The sequence below is a fragment of the Lytechinus pictus genome, chromosome 4, assembly GCF_037042905.1.
Source record: "Lytechinus pictus isolate F3 Inbred chromosome 4, Lp3.0, whole genome shotgun sequence".
In the NCBI taxonomy this organism is placed as follows: domain Eukaryota; kingdom Metazoa; phylum Echinodermata; class Echinoidea; order Temnopleuroida; family Toxopneustidae; genus Lytechinus; species Lytechinus pictus.
Genome location: NC_087248.1, coordinates 15,704,182 through 15,729,424, shown reverse-complemented (window position 1 = coordinate 15,729,424; position 25,243 = coordinate 15,704,182). Strand labels below are relative to the sequence as shown.

General features: G+C 36.7%; 1 protein-coding gene across 1 annotated transcript; it reads left to right on the top strand.

The window, feature by feature from the left end:
- Nucleotides 1-965: 965 nt before the first annotated feature.
- LOC129259459 (probable ATP-dependent RNA helicase DDX10) lies at nucleotides 966-23,459 on the top strand. The gene is made up of 16 exons (XM_054897747.2): nucleotides 966-1,456; nucleotides 3,696-3,887; nucleotides 5,111-5,269; nucleotides 6,542-6,662; nucleotides 9,132-9,246; nucleotides 10,021-10,117; nucleotides 11,320-11,424; nucleotides 12,303-12,465; nucleotides 12,895-13,081; nucleotides 14,018-14,194; nucleotides 14,696-15,059; nucleotides 16,733-16,888; nucleotides 18,013-18,177; nucleotides 18,567-18,632; nucleotides 21,669-21,832; nucleotides 22,399-23,459. The coding sequence occupies exons 1-16, from the start codon at nucleotides 1,307-1,309 to the stop codon at nucleotides 22,574-22,576; spliced, it is 2,559 nt and encodes an 852-aa protein (XP_054753722.2). The 5' UTR covers nucleotides 966-1,306; the 3' UTR covers nucleotides 22,577-23,459.
- The last annotated feature ends 1,784 nt before the right edge of the window (nucleotides 23,460-25,243 follow it).

The window sequence follows — 25,243 nt, the reverse complement described above, 5'->3', positions numbered from 1 at the left end:
GGATTCTAAAACCTACTTCTACTGTTCTGCTCTTTCCACAGCTGTGAACATTGCTGATTCAGCATCTACTGGATATTAAAGACAAACGGTACAAGAACCCAATATTTTCACAGCTTTTGTGTTCTTGGAGTTTCTGTTTTACGCGTTTTTGTTCCTGCTGCATGGTGTTCGTGTTTGCAGTTATTTGGACGTTACATTTTGCTTTATTTCTTCTACTGTTTGGAGTTAACTGTTTGGAGGAGCCTTTCAAAATGGACATTGCTTTTTGGACAGGAATTTCATCTTTGCCACTTACTCGTTTTTCATCACTTCTCGTCGTACCAAAGGCTTGGGGGGATTTAGAGGATTCTAAAACCTACTTATACTGTTCTGCTCTTTCCACAGCTGTGAACATTGCTGATTCAGCATCTACTGGATAAAGACAAACGGTACAAGAACCCATTTAAGGATCACAAACATTGCTCAAAATGATTTTCAGGACAAAATTTATTAAATTTCCCCCAAAATAGCTTGCGCTTCGCGCTCGATCGCACTATTTAATTCATATCTATATCTTTTTTAAAAATAAAGGGGGCTAGGAAGTGACTCTCATATATATGTGTGTGTGCGTGTGTGGGAGTTGTCCTTGCATGTGTGTGTATATAAAACAACAATGGAACACTCAATAGTGTCCCCCACCTTTGAGGAGATATTTCAGCCCATATCTGCACCCCCACTGAAAAAAAAATCGTTCCCAGGCCCTGAACCCGGGGGTGATCGCCTCCCTTCATAACACAGTAGTCTACAGAGAATGGTATAGAGTGAAAGCACTCACAAAATGCGACCAAAAAGCCTATATACTGACCACATATATAATATTTTTAAACAATAATGAAATTGAAATGATTAATTATTTCAAGAGTGGGCCAGGCCCGAATGGGTTATTTTGTCGAAAGATCAAAATGCTAAAAATAAGGTGACTCTGAACATGTTCGAAGTGAAGATATTTCACTTATGCGCAGTTTTGTCTAGATTTTGCTCCGATTTTCACGATTTTCATTTATATACCCACAAGGCTTTTTTTCTTAAAGCGTTTTCCTTGAAATTCTTGAATTTCGTGATCTACAATATTCACCCTTTTTCCTGTTGGCTATGTTCCGTTTTATTGGTCGCACAATAATGGCTCTGATCTATATTCTCTACATAGAGATGTATACATCTCTATGATTCTCTACGACACTAATTCCCCCATTGCATTGAGATCAGTGGCTAATGGTCGCTCGATTCAAAGAGTTTACTTCCATGCGGGCGTTTTATTCTAAACAAGATGAAGAAACGTGGGGTGAATAATCCTGGTAAAGGTCGTTCTTCCAAATCAAAACAGAAGAAAAGTGGGAGAAATGAAGGAAAAATGGCTCTTAAGAAATTGCAACTGGAAAGAAAAGAGATTAATCAACTTCAGGATCAATACAGTCAGGTGAGTTTTTACTTTTTACCTTGGTCCCAATCATTTGTTTTGTTGTATGCCCCGGCTGGGTGACGTGGTTTGGCAGACGATGCGCTCGGCCAATAATAGAGAAACTGTCCAATATGGGAGAGAACACGATCAATCAATGCAGTTTCAGTGACTGTCATTTTTTTCATTATGTCTGTACTGTTGTCATCTTTTTTATAAAAATTATTCTTTAAAAATAAGAGCTTGTAGTTCTAGTTGTACAAGAAGTATCAAAATTCAAATTGCATGCAAAATATTTCTGGCTTTTTTGCTGTTTTAAAGATTTTTTGGAGATTATTTAATGGCCGAAACTCGGCAGGCTCATATATTGATGACTGGGAAATTTTGTTTGACCAATAGATCTTATTGAAAATAGATTTACGCAAAGGATCATGGGATCGAAAAGGGAGCAATTTAGCGCTGCTATTGTCTGGATGCGTTCATGCGAACGCTAGCAGCCAACAATACACAGCGACAAATCGTCCATAGACTGTGTATAAGGGATAGATCGTCTCCGCACAGCGATTCGGAGACCGCTGATTGGTCAATCGCGTAGATCACGTCATGACTACGTGGTCGCCAAAATAATTCCTTCGGACTGCGTGCGAAAGTATCGATAGCGATGACGATATCCGGTACCGGTCACGTTGTGTACGCGGGAAATGGTCTTGGTTTGTGATCGGATCGCTCCGGTATCTATCGAAACTCTGCAATTTCATGCATATTCATGCGACGCTCCGAAACCCGGAAGCCAATTGACTTTGTGCAGGTTGCGATAGACTCTACAAATTCCAACGAACATGATGCCATATCGACGCTAATTCGTAAGATTTTGACGTAAAAGCAAGAAGTAATCGAAATTCGCTTACCTGTGCGGTATCGGTGAGAAAATAGATCCTCCGAAAATACCTTTCATAATTCATATAAAATATAGGAAAGTGAAATTCTAGGTCGATTTTGGTACGAGGTGATAGAGAATTGCACACTTGTTTTGGTGGAATACTGTGTGGGGAAATGGAAGGCTTGCACTGCGCATTCTTACTATATTTTCATTCATAAATTGGCTCTCGGCAGTGGCTGGATGACGTCATGTAATAAGCAAAATGTACACGCCCGCTAGCGTTGAATGCTCCGCTATCCGTTGTACACAATTTGTCGCTGTGCAATATAGTGTACGATTTCCATAGCGCATCAAAATGCAATCGACGTCCGCAGCCAACATTTTGCTTTCTTCAAGTAAATAGCTTGTCATATTTGTTCCAGAGCCTAACATCACTTATCTTCTTAATCATGGGTGGCAGAGATAGATGTGCTGTCTATATAAGCTGCAAGAATTACCACAGATTTCATGAAGACAAGTGCAATTTTATTTCATTTTTGTGCACTGTTTGTGCATAAGCTGAGCTGTGCTAAGTGCACTTGTATGCACTGACTGCGGGCAATCTCAGCCCAGGGACAGTGTAAGTCGGCGAGGTGGACGAAAGTCCCGGAATTCGAAGGAAAATAATTAAATTATGATCAATAAAACAAACTATTAACACAAAATTATTCATGTAGATCTTTGTGTTTTTCTTGAAATGAAATTAAAAATGAAAAGGTTATTTGTCTGCTGCTAAAGCTTCCCTTTTACATTCTTATTTTGCATTCTCCTCTTCCTCTGAGTCTTCTTTTTCTTCTAGTTTTAATTTTTTTTCTTCATCTTCCTTTCCTCTCCTTCCTACTCTACTTCTTTTTTTTCTTCTCCTTTTTTTGTGTCTGCTCCTTTGTCTTCATTTTCATTGCTGTCTCCTTCTTTCTCATCTTTCTAGATTAGCAGAAAAAGGCCCAATGGGTGTGTGTTGCATTACAAATTCAATTTATCTTATAATTAGTAATTAGTATAATTGAGAAAAAAAGTACTAGTAGTCGATTTGATTTCTAAAACTTCTGATTGCAGTAATCAATGGAAAATGCAAAAAAAATAATGAACTCGGGTTTCCTGGCTAATGCCTGTTGCTACCCAATCTCTATATGAATTTGGTAATTGAAACAGATCATGCCAGTTTACTTTACAAGAAGGCTACACTCCGTAGAGTCCAATATTTGTTGGATACAAGAGGCTGCTGGATTCAGCTCACACTCATGCTAATTTTGCACAATTCTGTTTATCCTCCATCCTCAGTCCAACTCTCCTGCTATATTCAAAATATTCTGTTTGATATTTTTTTCTTCTTGGGTTTAGATCAATCCCAAAGAAATAGAGACATTCTCTGACTTCCCACTGAGTAAAAGAACGCTGTCTGCTCTTGAAGAGGCTGGCTACAAGGTTCCTACTGAGATCCAGAAAGGGGCGATAGGTCTGGCCTTACAGGGCCACGATGTCCTTGGTGCAGCCAAGACCGGTTCTGGCAAGACTCTGGCATTCCTGATTCCAGTGAGTATCATTTCCTTTCAATATTTTGGGTTCAAAATTTAGGACAAATGTCCTGTATTTCATTGATGCCCACAATCAAAGTGTTGGTTATTATGGCAAAGTTGAAATAGTTAACAGAGCTGACAACAGTTATCTAGATGTAAAACCAAAACAAGGTTTTGCCATTGCCACATAAAAAAGAAGGAAATTTTGACCTGTTTATGTTGATCCGCATGTGAAAACGTACAAACTGAGATACTGTCGCCCTTTGAAGTCTAGGAGAAAAGAAAGTTCTTGCTAAAAGATAGTCTTGATGTGTATTGCGTATAAAGTTTCACAGAAGCACTTCCAATCTGTCTTGGCAAATATTTATTTGTGCTGAGTGGTGACATGGCATATGTTCTGGTAACAATTGATCTGGGCTTTATTTCATCTAAGATATGGGGTTAGGGTTGCAATGGGGTTTTATGATAGGTTTGAGATGGGGTATAGTATTAAACCCAGGGTTGAAGTTGGTTGTTCTATTTTCGTGTGGAATGTAGAGCAGAGCAACTGTCGCCAGAGCAAATGTCATGGACGCGTGCAGAGTAGTGTCCTGTAAAGAGCTATTCAAGTTTATACTTCCAGTTACAATTTCTTGTTGCATGGGATGTATTTTTATAGCACCTTGCTGCATATAAAGAAGTCATGCATATACAATGTACAGGGGAAGCTTGCTGTCAGATAGTCATGAGATTTTTTGTTAAATGCTGCATGCTTATACATGACATACTCCATTATGAATCTATGCAACTTTACATACAAAATGAGGAATTCCCAATTTCTTATAATATTTCTGCCATGTAAAACACACATTTCATACAAACAGCTCATTCTGCGTATATGAATAAGTCGATTATATTTTCTTCATTTCCAAGGGGGATCCACACTTAACAAGCTTTGCTTTTTAGTGGACCCCCCTCATTTCCATTTATGCCCAATGTTATACTGTTTTTTGTTTTACGAAGTAAGAATGCTTGTCTGTAAAATTGTATTTGATTTGTATTACTTTATATTACTTTGTATTATGTTTTGAAGGGAAATGGAATAAAGAATTGAATTGAATTGTATTATTTTCTACTTTTTATATTTTTCATCAATTGTCCATGCCATAATCATTGCTGTGATTCTAGGTGAATTCATAGCCTGATCAACATTTGAATTTGCTTTTTAGAATTGTCGTATTGTCATTATTTGAAACACAGATATTGGAGTGTCTCTACCGGAACTCCTGGTCTGTACCCGATGGTCTTGGGGCTCTTGTCATCTCACCTACGAGGGAGCTAGCTTATCAGACGTTTGAAGTACTGTGTAAAGTAGGATCAAAGCATGACTTCTCCGCTGGGCTCATCATCGGAGGAAAGGTATGCATTTGAGTGGGTTTGGGGGGTTTTTTGTGTGGGTTTAATGGGGTTTTTTTTAGTGGGGTTTTTTTTTTGGGGGGGTTTACAAAGATGTAAGTGTGATTTAGAATTGCACTTAAATTTCCAGCTTCGTACGGTTAGAAAGGCACCAACAGATTGGTCAAATCATGCTAAACATGAAGTGCTTCTTCTGCGTATTGATCAGTAAGATAAAGTGTGCGCATTTTTGTTTAAGCAAGACTCTAAGTCACACTTAACTCGTTGTGAAACACTCCCCAGTTGTGGTAATGATCTGAAAATGAGGTCAAACAGAATCCAAGGAAACGACCCCCCGAGTGTTGACATGTACATGTATGAATATAAAATATATCTCAAATGATTCTGGTAATAAATACTGAGAAATTGACCAATGAAGCCAGATGTCTGGACCCTGTCTTTCAAAGAGATATGATCCAATCAATATCAATTGTATGGAAATCCATCCATAGCATAATTTTTTCTACAGGAAATTTGCACAATCTCCTGAGTAAACAAAGAATCACACTGAACTTTTAAGAGAACGATGAATGCATGAATATACATCATATCTGGAAAATGTTTTGAACAACATGTATTTTGATATGTTTACATTGCTGGCCATCCATAGTTGTTGTTGATCATGGAGGTAGAAAGATCGCAACTCTTTGTAAGACGGGGCCCTGGTCCTTTTCCAAGCCATTAAACACTGTCCCACATATGCTTTTCTGTGTTGGTGATCTTTAGTGTGGTAATTTTTCACCTTAGTTTCCATGAGTTTACAGAGTAAGGTTAAGGTAAATAAACTGGATCTAGATCTATCTACTGTGATATGGTTCAAATGAAGCTTGATCTTAAAGACTTTGTCATGAAATCATTGATTGCTGCTACTACTTTCCTTTAGCATAAAAAAAGACAATTTTAAGATTATGGACACTGAACCAGCTGTGTTCTCTTTTTCAAACTGTTATACATCACACAGATTCCTGTTTTTAGTTCGGTGATTTTGTATTCTTGTTATGTAACCTCATTCAATTTAATAATCATAATATAGCATTTATGAGGCGCCGATTCATTTAGTTGCCTATCCAATGGTGCACTATATATTACCCCAGCTTAAGCTCCAGCTGCTAAAGGCGCTTGGTGCATTAAAGGAATTCATCCTGCTGGGTACCCATTCACCTCACCATCATTTGGTGAGATTTTTGTGACTTATTAAACAAACGATATTTTTGTTTTCTGTTCTATTTGATGTAGGACTTGAAGACCGAGATGGAGAGGATCCCAAAGACCAATATTGTTGTGTGTACTCCAGGGAGACTCCTACAACACATGGATGAAACGGCCTGCTTTGAGAGCCTAAATCTGAAGATGCTAGGTGAGAAAGGTGGAAAATGTGGTAAAGATGATGATGATGATGAGGGGGTGGAAGACCATGGATGGCTTTGATTATGATAATGATCATCATATGCTATTCTTTTGCATCACATTTTTCTCTTTTTTTGGCCAAGTATTGAAAGGGTACCTGATAAGATCTTCTTGCGATGGAGAAAGACAATTTTATTGTGAGCCTTATTGCCCTTTGCTCAAATTCTCCTGAGAATGGCAAATATCCTTGCATAGTGTACAAACCAGCCAAATCAGATGAAGTCAACTTCAGATGATTTTTATTATTAACTAGTAGTATTGCCATCAATAGTATTGACATTATTATCATTACTGTTATTGTTAGTAGTAGTAGTAGTAGTAGTAGCAGTAGTAGGAGGAGGAGTAGTAGTGGTAGTAGTAGTAGAAGTAGTAGTATTGTAGTAGAAGTAGTAGTAGTATTGTAGTAGAAGTAGTAGTAGTAGTAGAAGTAGTAGTAGACATAGTAGTAGACATAGTAGTAGTAGTAGTAGTAGTAGTAGAAGTATTAGTAGTAGTAGTAGTAGTAGTAGTAGTAGGAGTAGGAGTAGGAGGAGTAGTTGTAGTAGTAGTAGTAGTAGTATGTATGTAGTAGTAGTAGTAGGAGTAGGATGAGTAGTAGTAGTAGTACTAGTACATGTAGTAGTAGTAATGGTAGTAGTAGTAGTAGTAGTAGTAGTAGTAGAAGTAGTAGAAGTAGTAGAAGTAGTAGAAGTAGTAGTAGTAGTAGTAGTAGTAGTAGTAGTAGTAGTAGTAGTAGTAGTAGTAGTAGTAGTAGTAGTAGTAATGGTAGTAGTAGTAGTAGTAGTAGTAGTAGTAGAAGTAGTAGTAGTAGTGGTAGGAGTAGGAGTAGGAGTAGGAGTAGGAGTAGGAGTAGGAGTAGGAGTAGGAGGAGTAATAATGAATAATAATACATGAGATTTGTATAGCGCACTTTCCATCTTGATTACATGCTCAAGGCACTTCAGAGCAGAACAACAAAAACTATTTACATATAATACATGTCTGAACAATCAGTCTATGTCTATCAAAAAACGCTCTTATACAGGTATGTTTTCAGGTTGCCCTTGAAGGTGGTCACTGAAGTCTGGGTTTTCAAACTGTGTGGGAGAGAATTCCACAGGCTAGGCCCTGCATGGGCAAAGGCCCATTCCCCACATGATTTCTTAGCACCTGGAATTTGTAAGAGATTAGATGATGAGGATCGTAAATTTTTTAGGGTTGGTAATTATGCATCAAAGACCTATTGTAACTGGGAGAAGTTCCATTGACTATATGAAAAATCAAAAGAAGTATTTTAAAGACTATGCGTTCCTTCAGGGGCAACCAGTGAAGAGTTTTCAATATTGGGGTGATGTGGCTGCGCTTGCTAGATAGAGTTACAATCTGGCAGCTGCATTTTGCAACCTTTGCAATTTTTCCAAGTTGAGAATCTGGTAAGTTGTAAAGGAGGCTATTACCAAAATCGAATCGTGAAGAAATGAGTGAATGTACCAGTTTCTCTGTTGCTGAGTGAGTGAGATATTTTCTTATGAAGCCAATATTGCGCAATTGATAACGAACTGATCTGCAAATGTTTGTAATCTGGTTGGACATGGACATGTGAGAATAAAAAATAACTCCAAGCTTGCGACATGATTTTGACAAGGGGTTGTCATTGCCTGAGATAGAAATGGAATCTATGTTGAATTTGTTAAGTTGAAACTTTGAGCCAAAAACTAAAAACTCACATTTACTATGGTTCAAAATTAACGAGTTTGACTTCAACCAAGTGTCAATGTCCATTATGCATCTTTCAAGATTACACAGGGCTTGTGTGGCACTAGTTTGATTGGGTGAAAACGATACAAAAAATCTGAATATCATCTGCATATAAATGATAGTGAACAGAGTGACGTTTAAAAATATCTTGAAACCCTGTCAAATAAATGGAAAACAAAGTGGGCCCTCCAACAGAGCCCTGGGGGACGCCGCAGATCAGTGGCCTAGATGAAGAGGTAACACCATTTATGAGGACTGACTGTGAATGGAATGAGAGATAAGATTTCAGCCATTGTAGGGCCTTGCCCTGAACACCTAAACTAGTCAGAGTATTGATAAGTAGGGTGTGGTCTACAGTGTCAAACGCAGATCCACTCTCCATTTTCTGTAAGATAAAACTGAGGAGGAGGAGGACTGCTGTTAGTGTTGTTCATTATTTTATCATCATCATCATAAGCATTTATATTTATTCACTGAATGACAAATAAACATTCATAGAAATCTATGGACATGAAATAAGATCTTGTAAGAAAGTTACATGGATGTAAAGGGGAAAAACTTCATAAATAGAACCCAATGGCCCATCCAATCTGTTTGACTTCAACAGGGATGAAAGAATTTGGTGAGGAAAGAATCAGAATACAAATTAACTGTGATCCTATTTTCTTTTTTTTACTTTCAGTCCTTGATGAAGCAGATCGTATTCTTGACCTTGGTTTTCAGAAGACAATGGATGCCATCTTGGATCATCTTCCATGTGAACGACAGACCTTACTCTTCTCTGCAACCCAAACCAAGTAAGTCCTTACAATTTACATGACTGGAAGCTCCTCCACCTACTCATGGGTGCAACATATGTACAATATAGTAAATTACCTTTTTTTTACCAAGGAATTAAAGATATAACCTCTTTGATACAACATAATAATTCCATGTAGTTAATTGTTCTGGCAAGTTTGTCTTACTGTTATTCTTTGGCATTTAATCATGAGGAATAAGAAGGTTCGCAAAGAAGTGATGGGGGTTACGTTATTATGTTTTGCTGGTAATGGTATAAAACATCACCATATTGTTTAGATTTTCCTCAGGGAATGGTCTCTATTTTTTCAAACCTGCGAATGAGATTTAATGAGATTTTGCATTTGATACATGCTCAATGGAACTGAGTTTATCTATTTCTGTGCGAAACAATCTCTTCATGCTTTTAATCATAAAAGTGCACAGACACAAGTTTTCTAAGCACTGTTAAAAGCAACAACGAACAAACTTTATTCAAACACCAACAAAGCTCGCAGTTATATTTTAGTCATTTGTAAAGTCGTTCTTGAATTCACAAATAGCTAAATAGCTCTAGGAACAATATTCTGCTTTTGTCTAGCATTTAATACATTTAAACAACGTCAAGATTTTACAGATACTGTATATTTTACCCCAGTCATTGGATTCATCGTCGTTCCACATGTAAAATGCACCATCTCCACTCCCTAGGGAGCATTCTGGCACCCTCCTTGGACCTTCTTGATGCACAGGATATAATTATCCTTCTTGAATATATCGCATTTTGTTTTCAGATCGGTACGTGACCTGGCGAGACTCAGCCTTCTGGAACCCAAGTATGTTGCTGTCCATGAACACCATACTCACAGTACACCGGTTCAGTTAGATCAGGTATGGCAAGTTAAATAATAATGATAATATTCAGTTATTGCATAGTGCATAGTATGTTACAGTAACATCTCCAGGTGCATCAAGGGACTTGAATTTTATTACACTTGCTTTAGACCGGCAATCCTTTTACAGTGCATAAGCATTTGAAAGAATTAGTTTCTGCCAGGGGGCTTTTCATAAAGCTGTTCATATAAAGTTAAGAGTGATTTTAATACTGGTGATCCTTTCTTGTGGTAAATGATATTCACCATCAAATGTTCATTGGTGATTATTTAGCGCATAAGAAGGATTCACTAGTCGTTCTTAACTTAAGGTTGCTCTTAACTTACGAACAGTTTTATGAAACACCCACCAGGTACCCATTTACCTCACCTGGGATGAGTGCAGCACGGTGTGGGTCATTTTCTTGCTAAAGGAAATTAAAACATGGCTGGGATTCAGACCCAACCCATGACCCTGTGTTTCAAAGCCTTGAGACTAATCCACTAGGCCACAACATTCTGCAGTGTATAAACCCCAGGGAAGTAATTGAGAACAGGCCCATTTTTTTCTGGTGGTTTACAGATGTTTATCAGTATTGCTTGTTTTACCTTCTGTATCCTTACTGTATCCTTCCAGTAATTGTCACTCTTGCTTTACCAAGTGATATCACTGTGTTATCTTCAAATAGAACTGGGCCCCATCTTACAAAGCGTTATGATTGATCAATCAATCTCAACTGTATGGAAATCCATCCATACCATATTTTTTCTACAGGAAAATGATGAATGTATGAATATACATATCTAGAAAATATTTTGAACAAAGTTGCATTTTAGATGTTGATGTTGCTGGTCGTCCGTAGTTGTTGTTGATCAGATCAATCGCAACTCTTTATAAGTTGTGGTCCTGATTTCAGCTTATATTTTGACCATTATTTATTTTCCTTTTATATATATCAACTCTTCCTCCATAAATTAATTTTCTAAAATTAAGTTTAAGGAGAGGATGACACGAGATAAGTTCTTGCCGCTTATGAGATGCTCTCGATCTATTCTACTCTCCCTGACCCTCTTCCAAAGGAAATTTCATATTAGTGTGCTATGTATTCAGATGGTATTACTGTAAAGGGTTGTTTCTTAATTTTCTTGTAATTATCTTTGTTGCCATCACCTTTGATTTTGTCATCTCAGTTATTCTGTTTCCTTTCATTACAAATTCAGAGCTACATTGTATGTGAGTTGGAGCAGAAGCTAGATGTCTTGTATTCTTTCCTCAAAGCCCATTTAAAACAGAAGATCTTGGTCTTCATGTCCAGTTGCAAGCAGGTACTGTTTGAATACATCCTCCATCTTTTTTTTTTTTTTTTTGGGGGGGGGAGGGGGCGGGTATTTTGATGAATCTTTAGAATAAAGAATAATGACAAAATTTATCCTTATTACAGAGCTGCCAAGTAGTATGGCTTTTCTGCATTTAGTACTGAAAAATGAGAAGAATACTGATGGTTTCATGCAAAATACTGATTTCTTAAGTTCCAGCTGAAAAAAAAAGATTTCTTCACCAAAATACTGATTTTCAGCATTTGTAATTCTGCAATGTTCTTATTCAGAAGTTGGTAGCTCTGTTATAATGCCCCTGCTCAAAAGTGTGAATATGAAAAAAAAATGCTTGTATTTATTTGAAAAAGTAGGTATTTTATTTCTTGGCAAAACTAGAATTTTAATATCATACAAATTAAATGTTATGTGATATGTTCCTCTTATGAGTCACATCGAAAAAAGGAATTCAGACAGTTTATTTTGTTAACTTTATATGAAATGTACAAGTACATGTATATCAAGTCACATATTTACACTTGGCAACCTGCAGGTAAATCATGAAAAATCATATATTTGTAGGCATTACTACATGTTGCCCCCTCTTTTTTTTAGAATCACCAATTGATCATACATCATAATATAGCTAAATCTAAGACAATTTGTGATACGCCACCGGTTCACCATGCGGTCGGTCCTCAAAAGGACGCACTGTTAGGATGGGGGAAATGTAGGGAACCCTTTCAATTCCTACTCAGTCTCTTCTTTTTCCATTTCTCACCAACTTCATTCCGACATCCAAACAGTCCTTTCCAGGACTAACTTCTCGAAATGTATAAATGAGTTTATTTTATCCCTGTTGAAATGTCTCCTTTTTTTTTTTGCCCTAGGTCAAGTACGTATTTGAGGTCCTTGTTAAGTTGAACCCCGGTATTACGGTGATGGGGCTATATGGTTCCATGCATCAGCTACGGAGGGTAGCGGTGTACAATGAGTTCTGCGTCAGAGATTCAGCCGTACTCCTAGCCACTGACATTGCTGCTAGAGGATTAGGTAATGCCTTAGATAACAATCCAAAATGCAAGAGTTCCGTCGATTGGATTTTGCCTAAGCCTTAAAAACTGGTTTTACGTTTTGAACATTATGTCAAGGGAGCTTCTCATCAATATTCATGTCGGATAAGTTGTCAGATCTGACAACTATCCTTGATTTTGATTGGCCGAGTATCTAAGTATCCATGGTAACAGTCAGACGAAACAGGACGTGTTGAATAAAAACATCTGACGAAGCCTTTTCATGAGTGCTCCCCTGATAAGAGGATTACAGTAGTTTCTAAAAGTATGGGGGGAAAAATGAATGAATTAAAGAAATATGAAAATTTAAATGAATGAAAACACCAACAGATTCCTTCATGATTTAGTTGATTTAGTATCTGACAAAGAAACTTTCTTCTGACTGCTTATTATATTCATATATCCTTAGACTTTCCTGCAGTGAACTGGGTTGTCCAGCTAGACTGCCCGGAGGATTCCAGTACCTACATACATCGAGTGGGCCGGACGGCCAGGTACGAGAAGGATGGCGAGGCTCTCCTCGTTCTCCTTCCATCGGAAGAGGATGCTATGGTGGCTGAGATGGAGAAAAGGAAAATTCCCGTTGAGAAAATTGAGTGAGTGTCAGGTGAACTCTGGAATGGATTATCTTTGTGCATATATATATATATGTATACGTAGTTATTTTCTTACAACTCGTTGTTTGCCCAAGGCTTGCCAGATATACCAGCACATGAGTGTTCGCAAAGTGAATGCCTAGTAACAAGGCTTATTTGTAACAGGTACATGTATATTTAATAGAATAATGAGATAACTAGGTATTCAGAGAAGAATGGTAGAAAGAAATGAAATACATTATTTATACAACCAGTGTTTTTTGTGAAATCTGTATATTCGTGTTGTTCATATTTTGGGTTTACACAGCCTATCAAACACAATACCAAAAAGAGAACAGATAATACAGTGTGCTAATTCAAAAAAACATGACTTGATCTATACCTCTTATGTATAAGTATGCATTTAGTAATCAATAATCCTTTTTTTTAAACACAAGATAGAGCTTTCCGTGTGTGTTGTAATTCTAATATGTGTGCTTGTGTATGTGATTCAGATATGTTTATTTACATATGGGACCAACCTTTAACATCACCATCCTAAAGACCTGACCATCGCTGGAACCTTGAACCTCTGCTTTAATTTGTAAATTGGGTGTGTCGTGGTCTAGTGGTTATGACTCTTTCCTTTCAAACAGGGTCGTGGGTTCGAATCCTAGCCATGGTGTGCTTTTCTTTAGCAAGAAATTCATCCACACATGTGCTGCACTCGACCCAGTTGAGGTGAATGGGTACCCGGCAGGATTGATTCCTTGAATGCACGAGCGCTTAAAGGCAGCTCGAGCTAAAGCCAGGGTAATGATAATAACAATGCGCCTCGGAATAGATTGTTTCTGTATAGATGGTGCTATACAAATGCCTAATATTATTACTGGCGTACACTACAGTGACCATTCATTATCTTTAGATGATGCAATGTATGTGTCCTTTTTCATACAGAGTTAATCCAAACAAGAAGTTTGCTATAGAGAAGAAACTTCAGTCTTTCTGCGCACAGAGTGTAGACCTCAAGCAATCAGCTCAGAGGGCCTTCATCGCTTATCTCAAATCAGTCTACCTTATGAAGAACAAGGATATCTTTAATGTTCATGTACTTTCTCTTGACAACTTTGCAAGGTTAGTGATTAAAGTAGTTTTTACCACAACTTTAGGTAATTGAAAAAAAAATGGAGTCGATTAATTGGTTTTCTTGCTATGGACTATGATTAGCAAGATTAAGCAAATTTAGATTGAAAAGTTAAATGTTTATATCAATAGTGATTGAGAAGTTATTGAAGAAAATATTAAAAATGACAGAAAAATGTTCCTGTATGGATTGCTATTATTGTCAGTATTGAATCATTAATTAGATATGATTTTAAAACTTTGTAGTTTGAAAATGGTAGCTACTATTGTCCAGTTAAACATGAAAAAAAATCTTTCAGGAATTAATCCTAGCTTTTAAGTAATAGTTTTCTCTTTTTATTCCAGTTTTGATGAGTGAAGTAGTTTCTTTGTAAAGTTTAAAGTACATTTTTAGTTCAATATTACACCTTCACATCTCAATACCAATTGGAAAGCTCTCGACATTATCAAAACGTCACTGCCTTTCATCATTTCTCTTTTATATAATGACAGGTCTCTTGGTTTAGCAGTGGCTCCGAGGGTGAGATTCATCCAGAATGCGGAGAAGAGAAAACAGGAGCAGAGCAAGAAATCAAACAAAAACCAACAGAGGTTATTAGAAACCTCATCATCCAAAACCACTACAGAGTCAAACAGAACTTTACAGAAAGACTCACAAAAAGATGAAATTAGAAAAGATGAGAGGAGAAAAGGAAGGACTGAAGATGAAAGTAATGAATCGGAAGAAGAGGATGAGTCGGATGATGAGGAGGCCCCGGGAGCAGGAAGGGATGGAGAAGGAGGAGATGGTTTCCATGACGATGCTGATGAGGAGGAGGATGACTTGCTGGTTAAGAAAGACATCGATCCCAAACAGGTATAACATGGATTTATTTGATTTGATTTATGTATTTTCACATTCCAATTGTTTCTTGGTCCCGTATTTCAATTGTTTCTTGGTTCCGTAAAACCCAGCGCATACTACACGATCTACTGTGATCCAATTTTAAAGCAATTGTGTTAGATAAGACATCGATCCCCAACAGGTATAAAATGGATTTATTTGATTTGATTTATTTATTTTCACACTCCAATTGTTTCTTGGTCCCGTAAAACCCAGCGCATACTACACGATCTACTGTGATCCAATTTTAAAGCAATTGTGTTAGATATGAACTTCCATATATACAAAATTAACAATCAAAGTTCCGAATAGTAAAAGCAAATTCAAAATTCCAAATCATAACAATGTCATTGTCGGCTGCTACTAGAAGCCAATTTTGACTTTACCCCGACCACAGGGCTTGCAGCAAAGCAGAATTATGATTTTAGTATTTCTAGCATTATGTCAAACTTCTTAATTTTAATTCTTGAACCTTTCATATTGTATGCAAAATGCAAATTTTTCAGATATTGTGCCATAGTCAGATCGTGTAGTTGTTTGTATGCTGAAATTTTGTGATTGATTGTACATTATAGTTAAAGCAATCAGCCATAAAGGTTTGTTCTGCGTTCATTGCCAGAGTATGAAGGAGAAAGGTAACTACCAATGAGACAAGAAAACAGGGTAGGATAACAAATGTAATGACAGAAGAAAGTTAATTTTGCAGATCACTAGTATATATATGTTTTACAAGCTCTCTTCATGGGTTTTAGTGGTTTATACATTTACATCATTTATGCAGAAGTCAAGTTAATTGAGAATAAATGATTGATTTAGGTTCTCCTGAAATCCTGCATTGACATAGTGATGATGCATGAAAAGGGCGGGACTGTAGTCCATGAGCCGCAAGATTTTAAATGTTTATGACTGTAGAATTTGTAGCAAAATATCCCCCAGTCCAGTGAAGGAAATATGATTGGAGTATGGTTATTCTTAGAAGTGCACTTTATTGCTGATAATTGCTTCCATGAATATAACTATGTGAAAAAATGTGTAAATAACTTCAAATGATTTCTTTGGAGGTAGGATTGTGATATCTGCCATGTAAGAGTGAAATTATATTATCTGTGTGGAAGCGTTGTGGTGTAGCGGTTCTGACTCTTGCCTTGTAATCAGAGGGTCGTGTGTTTGAATCTCACCACGGCCTAGTATCTTTAGGCAAGGCGTCATTTCACACTTGGCCACTCTCCACTCAGGTGTTGAATGGGTACCTGGTAGGATGTGAAAGCCTACATAGTATACCTAGCATTTGAGTTTGAAACTCTTGTTGGAATGCTCCCCTGGAAGTGGAGAAAGTGCATGCATAGTGGGCAGGCATGCCAGGATCCGATGACCGGGGTAATAATAATTACAATGTAATATATATTACATATATATATATTCTATATTGCACTATATAGATGTTATTATTTTTATTATTATTACTATTATTGTTGCTGTTATTATTATAATTATTATTGTTATTATTATTATTATTATTAGCATTATTATAATTATTATTATTATTATCATTATTATTATTATTACTGTTATTGTTATCATTATTATTGGAATCATGAATTTCATAGTGTCTAAGATGAATGGTTTCTCTTTGAATATCCTCACAGATTTCTGCCGAAGATGCCAATGATGATGATCTTCTTGCTCCTGGTAGACGTTCTAAGAAATCTGAAAAACCTCTGACCAAGTATGCCCTGGCTAAAAAGATCAGGAAGAAGAACCTGCAAGTCAACACCAAGAAGGTCTTTGATGAAGAAGGAGAGGTGAGAAAAGTGGACAGCAGGGTCGCAGGAAAATGGGTGTATGAAAATAGGGAGGAGGAGGAGGGTTGAGGAAGGAGAGCAAGGAAAAGAGGGGCAGAAGCATCGCTAAGAGAGGTTGTAGAAGAATTGCCATTGAGTAAATAGGGAGTAGGAGGGAGGTTGAGGACACGAGGAGCAGACAAAGGCTTCAGTATTAAGAGGAGTCGCAGGAAAGTGTCAGGAAAAAGGGAATGAGGAGGGGGGTAGCAGGAGGAGAGCAATTCCACTAAAGGGAGACCTTTGAAGGACCTTTGAAAGACCAAAAAATTGGCAAGGCCTTACAGCAGTGTCCAAGATCCCTGAAATTTGTGGTCACTGTGGATTTGCTCCGAAAGACTGATTGATACTTTTTGGGCTTAGACTAGTCCTATAGAGATCTTTCATAATTCTTTCCTTGGAGTTTTTTCATAGTCTTTCAATGATCTTTCAATGATCTCTCATGAGTCTTTCAGTGATCTCTGCGAAAATCTTAAGAGACTGTCAAAAGATCATGGAAAGACTAGGAACTTTGAAAGTTCACCAAGAGACCACTGAAAGTAGACCATAGAAAGACCATTTTCATGAAAGACCGCTGAAAGACTGTTTTGAACTGTTTCAAAGAGTTTTGGAGATCATGTAGAACACGAAGACCACTGAAAGATCAATCAGGAATCGTGAAAGGCCTTGGAGATCTTTTAAAGTTCATTGAAAGACCTTTGTAAGATCAACCAAGTTTTGTGGTATTACAGCGGTCTTTAAGAGGTCTTGCTCTCTGTGGAATGAGAGGGTCGTAGGAAAATAGGAAGGACGACAACTATATAGGAAGGAGTCAGTTGGAAGAGAGGGGCAGACGAAAGGCATATTTTGGTAACTTTGCATTATGGTAACTACCAAGGTAGCAGGGCTTGCAGCCAACCCCCCCCCCCAAAAAAAAGTAAATGAATGAAATAATGAAGGTTTCCATTGTAGCTGCCATATGGCAAATTTATCACAATTATGAAACAATGTCCCTGATCTGATATAGATGGATTTATCAACTTTGACTGTATACTGTTGAGAATTTATCTGGTTAATTTGTTTTATGTTTCATTGACCCTGTTTATCAGGTTGAAGCTCAGTGGCCACCAGCTCAACCTAATGTAGCATCTCGTCTCCATGGTGATGATGAGGATGGAGGAGGCATTGACATCGAAAAGGCCAAGAAGTTTATGGAGGAAGAGGATAAACACGATAAGCAACTCTTCAAAGATCGGATCAAGCAAAAGCACTTGGTAATTACAAACTACATTTACTTACTATTAATACAATTTGATGTGAATTAATCCTGTGAGACAGTTATAATCTATAAAAAAAAAAACAAGCATTCTCTTTCATCCTTTGTTGAATTGCAGATAAATAGTGTGAGTTTTTTGTTATCGTTGCTATGGAAAGTGATTAAAATGAGGCAATATTGATAATTGCAATAACAATTATTGTAGGAAATCAAGATGTCTGTGTCAGTATTGAAATTTGAAGTGACCAAATGTCATTGTTTAGTTTACCTAAATAAATTTTTGTTTCTCAAACTCTTAGCCTCAGTAAAGATTTATCTCTTGTCTTGTAGAATTAATTCTGTCATAACATCCATTATACCAAATTCATTCTTTTATTCTATTCACAGGAAAGGAAGCTGAAGGAAAAGCAATTAAAGAAGTCAAACAGAAAAAAACAAGACAGTGGTGATGAGGTAAATATCTACTTGACCTTAGGTGAAAATACACATGATTGTGTTCTCAGGTTTCAGTGTAGTCCTTAGAACTCAGTATTTTGGATCAATTTATGTGATTTTTATGTTCTTTTGAATTATTATTTCTGGGTAATTGCTGTTTTATTTGAATGTGGTAGTAGATATCAACAAGCGTAATGATATCTCTTTTGAATATAAAAAGAAACAAAAATCATGATGAGATCAACTTAATCTTAAATTTCACACCATAGCTTGACTTTGAAAGTCGGTGCAACAAATTCATGGGGATGGTAAGGTCCTTGGATTTGGACTGATAATAGAAATTGATGAGCTTTATCATGTATCATGGCAACCATTTCATGAAGCTCGTCAGCTTTGAGAAGTTGTTCATCAGTCACCATAGTAATAGTCAGAGACCAGTGTTTCTCGGCCAATCAAACCAGGGTCAAGGATGTCAGTCAATGTCAAGGTGATAAATGTTGATGAACCCAATCCTGTTGTCCATTTCATAAAACTTGCCATAATAACAAAATGTATAATAACAAAATTTACAATAACAGTTAAAAGCTTCTTAAATCCTTCAATCTGATTCTGATACAGAAATTGTGCATTTCTTATTATAACAAGGCTGTATAAAACGGGTCCCAGGGCCCCATCTTACAAAGAGTTACAATTGATCCAATCAGTCATAACTCTATGGAAATCCATCAGTGGCATAATTTTTTCTACAAGAAATTTGCAAAATGTCCTTTGTAAACGAAGGCGAACACATAAAATTGTCAAGAAAACAATGATTTTATGTAATATACATCATATCTAGAAAATATTTTGACCAAACATGTTTTTTAGATTTGGGTGTTGCTGGCTTTCCATAGTTGAGGTTGATCAGTTCAATCACAACTCTTTGTAGGACATGGCCCTGATGAACATTGTCATACCGAGGTTGTTTTTTTTATCATCCAATAAATTTATCTCATAACAAGTTGTCGGATCTCACAACTTTCCTTTATTTCAATTGGCCGAGAAGCACTGTTTCTGTGGTCAAAGTTAAAATGGTACTTGTCCAGCGGCGTAACAGGGGTCGGTGGCCAGGGGGGGCAAGAGCCCAACATTTCCCGGTCATATCATGGTATGAACAGGTGTAATGGTGTAATGAGGCGACTATTTTGAGAAGGCCAGATATTGCGTATCGGGCAGAATTTATCTTTAAAAAAAAGTTGCGAGCGAGCGGAGCGAGCGAGCAAAAATTTTGACTTTTTAATACAAAAATCCAATTTTGTGATAGATTTTGACATGATATCCAGAGAATAATATATTTCACTCTTCTTTGTGGCAGTAGCGTGAAGAGTAAAAAAAAACCGAGGGGCGCAGTATAGCACATGAGCTAAAAAGCTGCTTTATATAAGTCCCGAGCGAGCGAAGCGAGCGAGAAAAAAAATCACCTTTTCATGATAATAATATTACTAATAATAATACTTCTCTTATATAGCGCATAATAAACTGAAAGTTTCTCTACGCGCTTTGCAATAAAGGAAACAAAATACACATACTGCAAACAAAGAAGAATCTAACTTTGAGCTATTTTTTTGTATTATATTCAGTAAATAAAATCAAATTCTACACTTTTCCTTTGCTTTTCTTTCCTCCTTTTTTTGTTCTTGTTTGTAGAACTTTTTGGGGCCATGGCCCAACCCTTCCATACGAAGTGCTGTGCGGTTGGGGTTCCGGGGCGGAGCCCCCGGAACTTCTTGATATCAAAGCCATTTAAACCTCGCGCTATTTTAATCAAATCGCGGGCATGTACAGGATATAGCTTTTACACAACACATTTATTCAACCCAGTTGCGTAATGAACCAAATATTTTGAGGGGCAAAACATAGTGATGTGGGAAAAATCTGTAAAACGTTGCCAGCGTGCAAAGCGAGCTGGAAAAAATTGCCTATTGAAATTACATTCTAATTATGTGATAGATTTTTCCATTATATTCAGCAAATAACACAATTCAATGTTTCCATTCATTTCATTATACGTTGTCTCCTATAATTTATTTTATTTCCTCCTGGGTGTGGAACCAAGACCCCCCCCCCCCCCCGCGCCTGTGCAGTGATTGAACGTGATTGTGAACGGGGGGCGTTATAGAGCCATTTGAAGGTTATAAATGAAGAGCCCCTACTGCGTGGGGTCTGGGGCAAAGCCCCGGTAGCTTATTTGCATAAAATTTAGCAAGCTTATATCACAGTGAGGTATGCAGTCCATCTTTCTTCCCGCTCTTTAATATCAATCATCGGCAGCCCGGTCGTGTTATTTTTTTTTCTTGTCCCTTTTCTTTGTTTTCCAAAAATTAGCTTTTGACTAATTACATTCTACCTTCGTTTCCCGCTATTGTTTGCCATTTTGTCATCTTTTAATTTATTTCCCACCGTACTATTGCATTACATAGGCCTATTTCGGAATGATTTGTTCTTTCTCAAATGTTCTTCTTTCGTATATTTTCCCGCTTTCCTTCCTTTTCTATTAAAAAAAGTTTTTTCTTCGTTTTCTTTTCATTTTTTTCCTTTCCCTTTCCTTTTCCCCTTTCCTTCCCCTTTCCTTTTCTTTCTCCCTCCTTTTTTTTCTTTTTCCCGCTTTTCTTTTATTTTCCCGGTGAAATCCGCCAGGGGGGGCAACTTGCCCCCCCTGCCCCCCCGCCTGTTACGCCACTGTACTTGTCGGATAAAACGACTGAGAAGTCCTTTCATGAAAAGCTTCCCAAGTGACCCACGACCTCCAACAATAGCTCATATTTTCATTTCTTTCAAGATACAGAGTTGGGGATTAGTCTTTTGGTGGCTGTTTTTTTTTTCAAATCATACTTAAGAACTTGGATTATCTGGAGGAAATGTTAAAGACTCTTATTTTAATTATCCACAAATTTTTCACAAATAGATAATATTGGTTTATTTGTGGATTAGCAACAGGATGAAGGTATCTGTCTGTAATTTTGAATTATTTTCATTTGGTTTAAGTCTGATTTTTTTCCAAATTATTTTCATTAGGATGAAGGTGTCAGTCTTGGTATCAGTCTGGATGATCATCAAGAGTTTGATCCGATGAGCCTCCCAGATCCTGATGTCTACTCCGCTTTTGTTTCTGATGATGATAGGGATGCTAATTCTGACAAAGATGAAGAAGAGATGGGTTCTCAGAAGCAATCACAAAAGTGAGTTCATATTTCTGAATTAACTTGTGAAGATGAAAATATTTTTTTTCTTTTCAGAGACTATGCAATTTGATCTAGGTTTTGACAGTATAAATCAGAAGATCTGGAAAGTCAATGGGGACAAAAATTCTTGAAAGTTGTGGTAATTGCAAGAAAAATTTGAGTAACAAAACTCTCAAAGCAATGGAACACCTTCATGTAGTCAAACTAATCACTGGTGTGAGCTTTGCATTGCCATCACTGCATTTCTGTTTACTTGACAATGACCCATTATCTGAAGTCCAATGTAACTTGGACCATGGACTCACTAAGTGCTGAAACTATGGTAAGCTGAAATTGTCAAAAAAAAAAGTGTTTTGTGTTTCTTGTTGAAGGGTTACTCAAGAATGGAGGAAATATAAAAGCAACTATTGTGAGCTATCAAGTTATTTTCATATCATTTAGGGAGAAAATTGTTTGGAATATAACTTTTGTGCACCAGGGGACAAAGATTTCATCTTTATATGTAAGGCCCCTTCGTGTCCTGTTCTTTCATTGCTAAAATTGTCAATTTTTCCTTCTCCTAGGAAATCGAAACCCTCATCAAGCCCAACCAAGAGGAAAACAGTCAAAGAGAAAAGCGAGAAGAAAAAGAAACGGAAGATGATGGATGTAGAGGAGGATGATGTTGCCATGGATACAGGATTATCGTTAGAGGATGATGAACAGTTAGCACTCCATATGCTCTCTGTTAATAGATTCTGAGATTAATTGGAGATATTGACTGTATTTTAATCATGATGACATATTTGAATCACAGGCGACAGTCATCTGATCATGATTTCGCTTTTATTGGAAGACTGACGGATGGCCTTCCATACATAGGGGTGATTTCATATCAGGGGATGTTGCAAAAAACTTTGATATTTATGATCAATTGCAAATATCAGTAGCAAATCTACAAGATCAGTTTAAACTTGAAGCACATCAATTTCTTTTTCCTGTTGTAAGAAGCTGTCAAGTATTAAAATCAAATGCAAATTAACGGTAAAAACTGTAACAAGCCTTGTGATTAATTTGGAGAAACATGTTTTGTAAATGATTGTAAGTTTTATGCAACACACCTCTAATCTGGAAAAAAAAACACAATAAGGTAGGCGTGTTTCATCAAGGTGTTCATAAAATATCAATGACTTTATGAATGACTTGAATGTGAAAAGCCAATTGGATGCTCGGTCATTTTCTAATCCACTCAGCGAAAATTTAAATATGCAGACTTTGATAAAAATTCTGAATTGCTATGTACATCATAAATGCAAAACACATTCTTTTATACAATCTTATAGCCATTCGTATGCCATGTATTTCATTATGAAAAGTTTTTGAAATGGCCCCCAGGTTTGACTGGAGTCAAAACTACATCATTTCACAAAAATGGGCAAGGCGTTGTTCACGTCATCTTTGTTTGATAACAGGAAAAACTGGAAAATATGCTTGATATTTCTCATTGTTGTCACATCATGTGACATTTCTGCATAAGAAATCTGAAGTGAATCTTTCCAATCTTTGGCTTTTCTATTTTTAACATGATTAATGGGAAGTGCATAAACAATATATGTTGAAATAAAATATTTATTTTATCCAGTGATTATTAAGATGTGCATTTCATTGTGTTGCCTGTCTCGGTTGTTTGCTATGTATGTGTGTTGAATGGGTAAATCATTAATTACAACTGGTTCACTGCCAACAGTCTAAGGACCAGAAAGCCAAGGCAACATGCATGATAATCATTCACAGAGTGAATTGTTCAAAATTTGTGTAAAGATTTATTCCTTAAAAAGTTATGGTTTCCTGGGCCATTATGCTGCATTTTTTATAATCTCACTCACTCACTTATTCACTCCCTCCCTCCCTCAAACACCCACCCACTCACTCACTTATTCACTCTCCCAGTCACTCCCTCACTCACCCAATCATTGACTATAACATACTTCTAAGGTACATGTACATACAGTTGAGGCCATAAGTTTACATACACCCATGGAATTCAGTGAAATTTGTTCGCTTGCTAAACATCCTAAAATTTATTATATCTTCAGAAATATAAATACTACCATGATGAATTTAGTATCAAATGAAAGTGTATTAAGCTCTTTCACATGATTGGATTGCCTTTGCGATTAAAGTATAGTTCAGGTGGAATTTTCTTTGAAGAAAAAAAGTAATATTCGTGCCAAATGTATTCTATTGTTAGTTATATTTTCAAACATCGTTTCATAGAAATGTATACCGGTATATGTCAAATCTAAGATTTATATTACATTTTCTATCCTGATATGTCACCATTGAACAAAAAAATGTAATCTGAAATGTTCGTGTTAAGAAGTAACTAGCACAAATATGAAATGTTTTGTCAAGTTTTTATTTTTAGTTTGTCTGAAATATGAAGATTTTTTGGGAAAAAATGACACCTAAATATTTTTCATCTCCTGATGACATAGCAATGTGATGAAGGGGCATGACATACTCATTTGTTTGACATCAAATTTGTCATGATAGCACAAATATTTTATAAGATACAGTAAATTTTATGTTTGACAAGTGTCAGCTTTTCTTTGAATTTTCTGGGTGTATGTAAACTTCTGGCCTCAACTACATCTTATTGGTTTGACTTGTACTAACTTGCACTCATGGAAAAGGATCCAATCATCCAAGCAAAAAAGTGAATGGTGTAAGTCTTTGGGAAATTCTACTTCTTATTGCTATGACAAGTAAAATAATATAAGAGAAATAGTAGTTTCCAAGATAACCAGCATTGGGATGTCATGGTTCCTAATTGTGGTGTATGTTATATGGCTGTAAATCTACAATTTCATGACTGCAGTTTCATAGAATGTTATTCTGATCGCTATCATTTAGTAAACCCTGTGTTAACTTAGACCACACTTTTCTGAAGTGTCAGATTTCAACCCATTCACCAAGTAAAAATAATTCTAATGCAGTGTTGAAAAAATTGTCAGAAAATAAAAATTGTCGTGAAATGAAAATTGGAAAATATGAAAAAGAATCAATTTCAATGAATTGATTGATACATGTTTGCTATGAATATGGAATAAGTATTATAACAAGTGGAATGCCTCTGGCCGTCTCACCTGCATCACGCGATTCAATATAGCAGCAGTGCTGATTTTGAAAACTACTATAACTCGCACAAGATGTTCAGTGATACTTGGTTACTCTTATTTCCACGTTTTATGAACTAGACCAATACACTTATAGAGATATGATGGCAATTCAACAAATACCCCCAACGTGGCCAAAGTTCTTTGACCTTACATGACCTTTGACCTTGATCATGTGACCTGAAACTCGCACAGGATGTTCAGTGATACTTGATTACTATTATGTCCAAGTTTTATGAACTAGACCAAC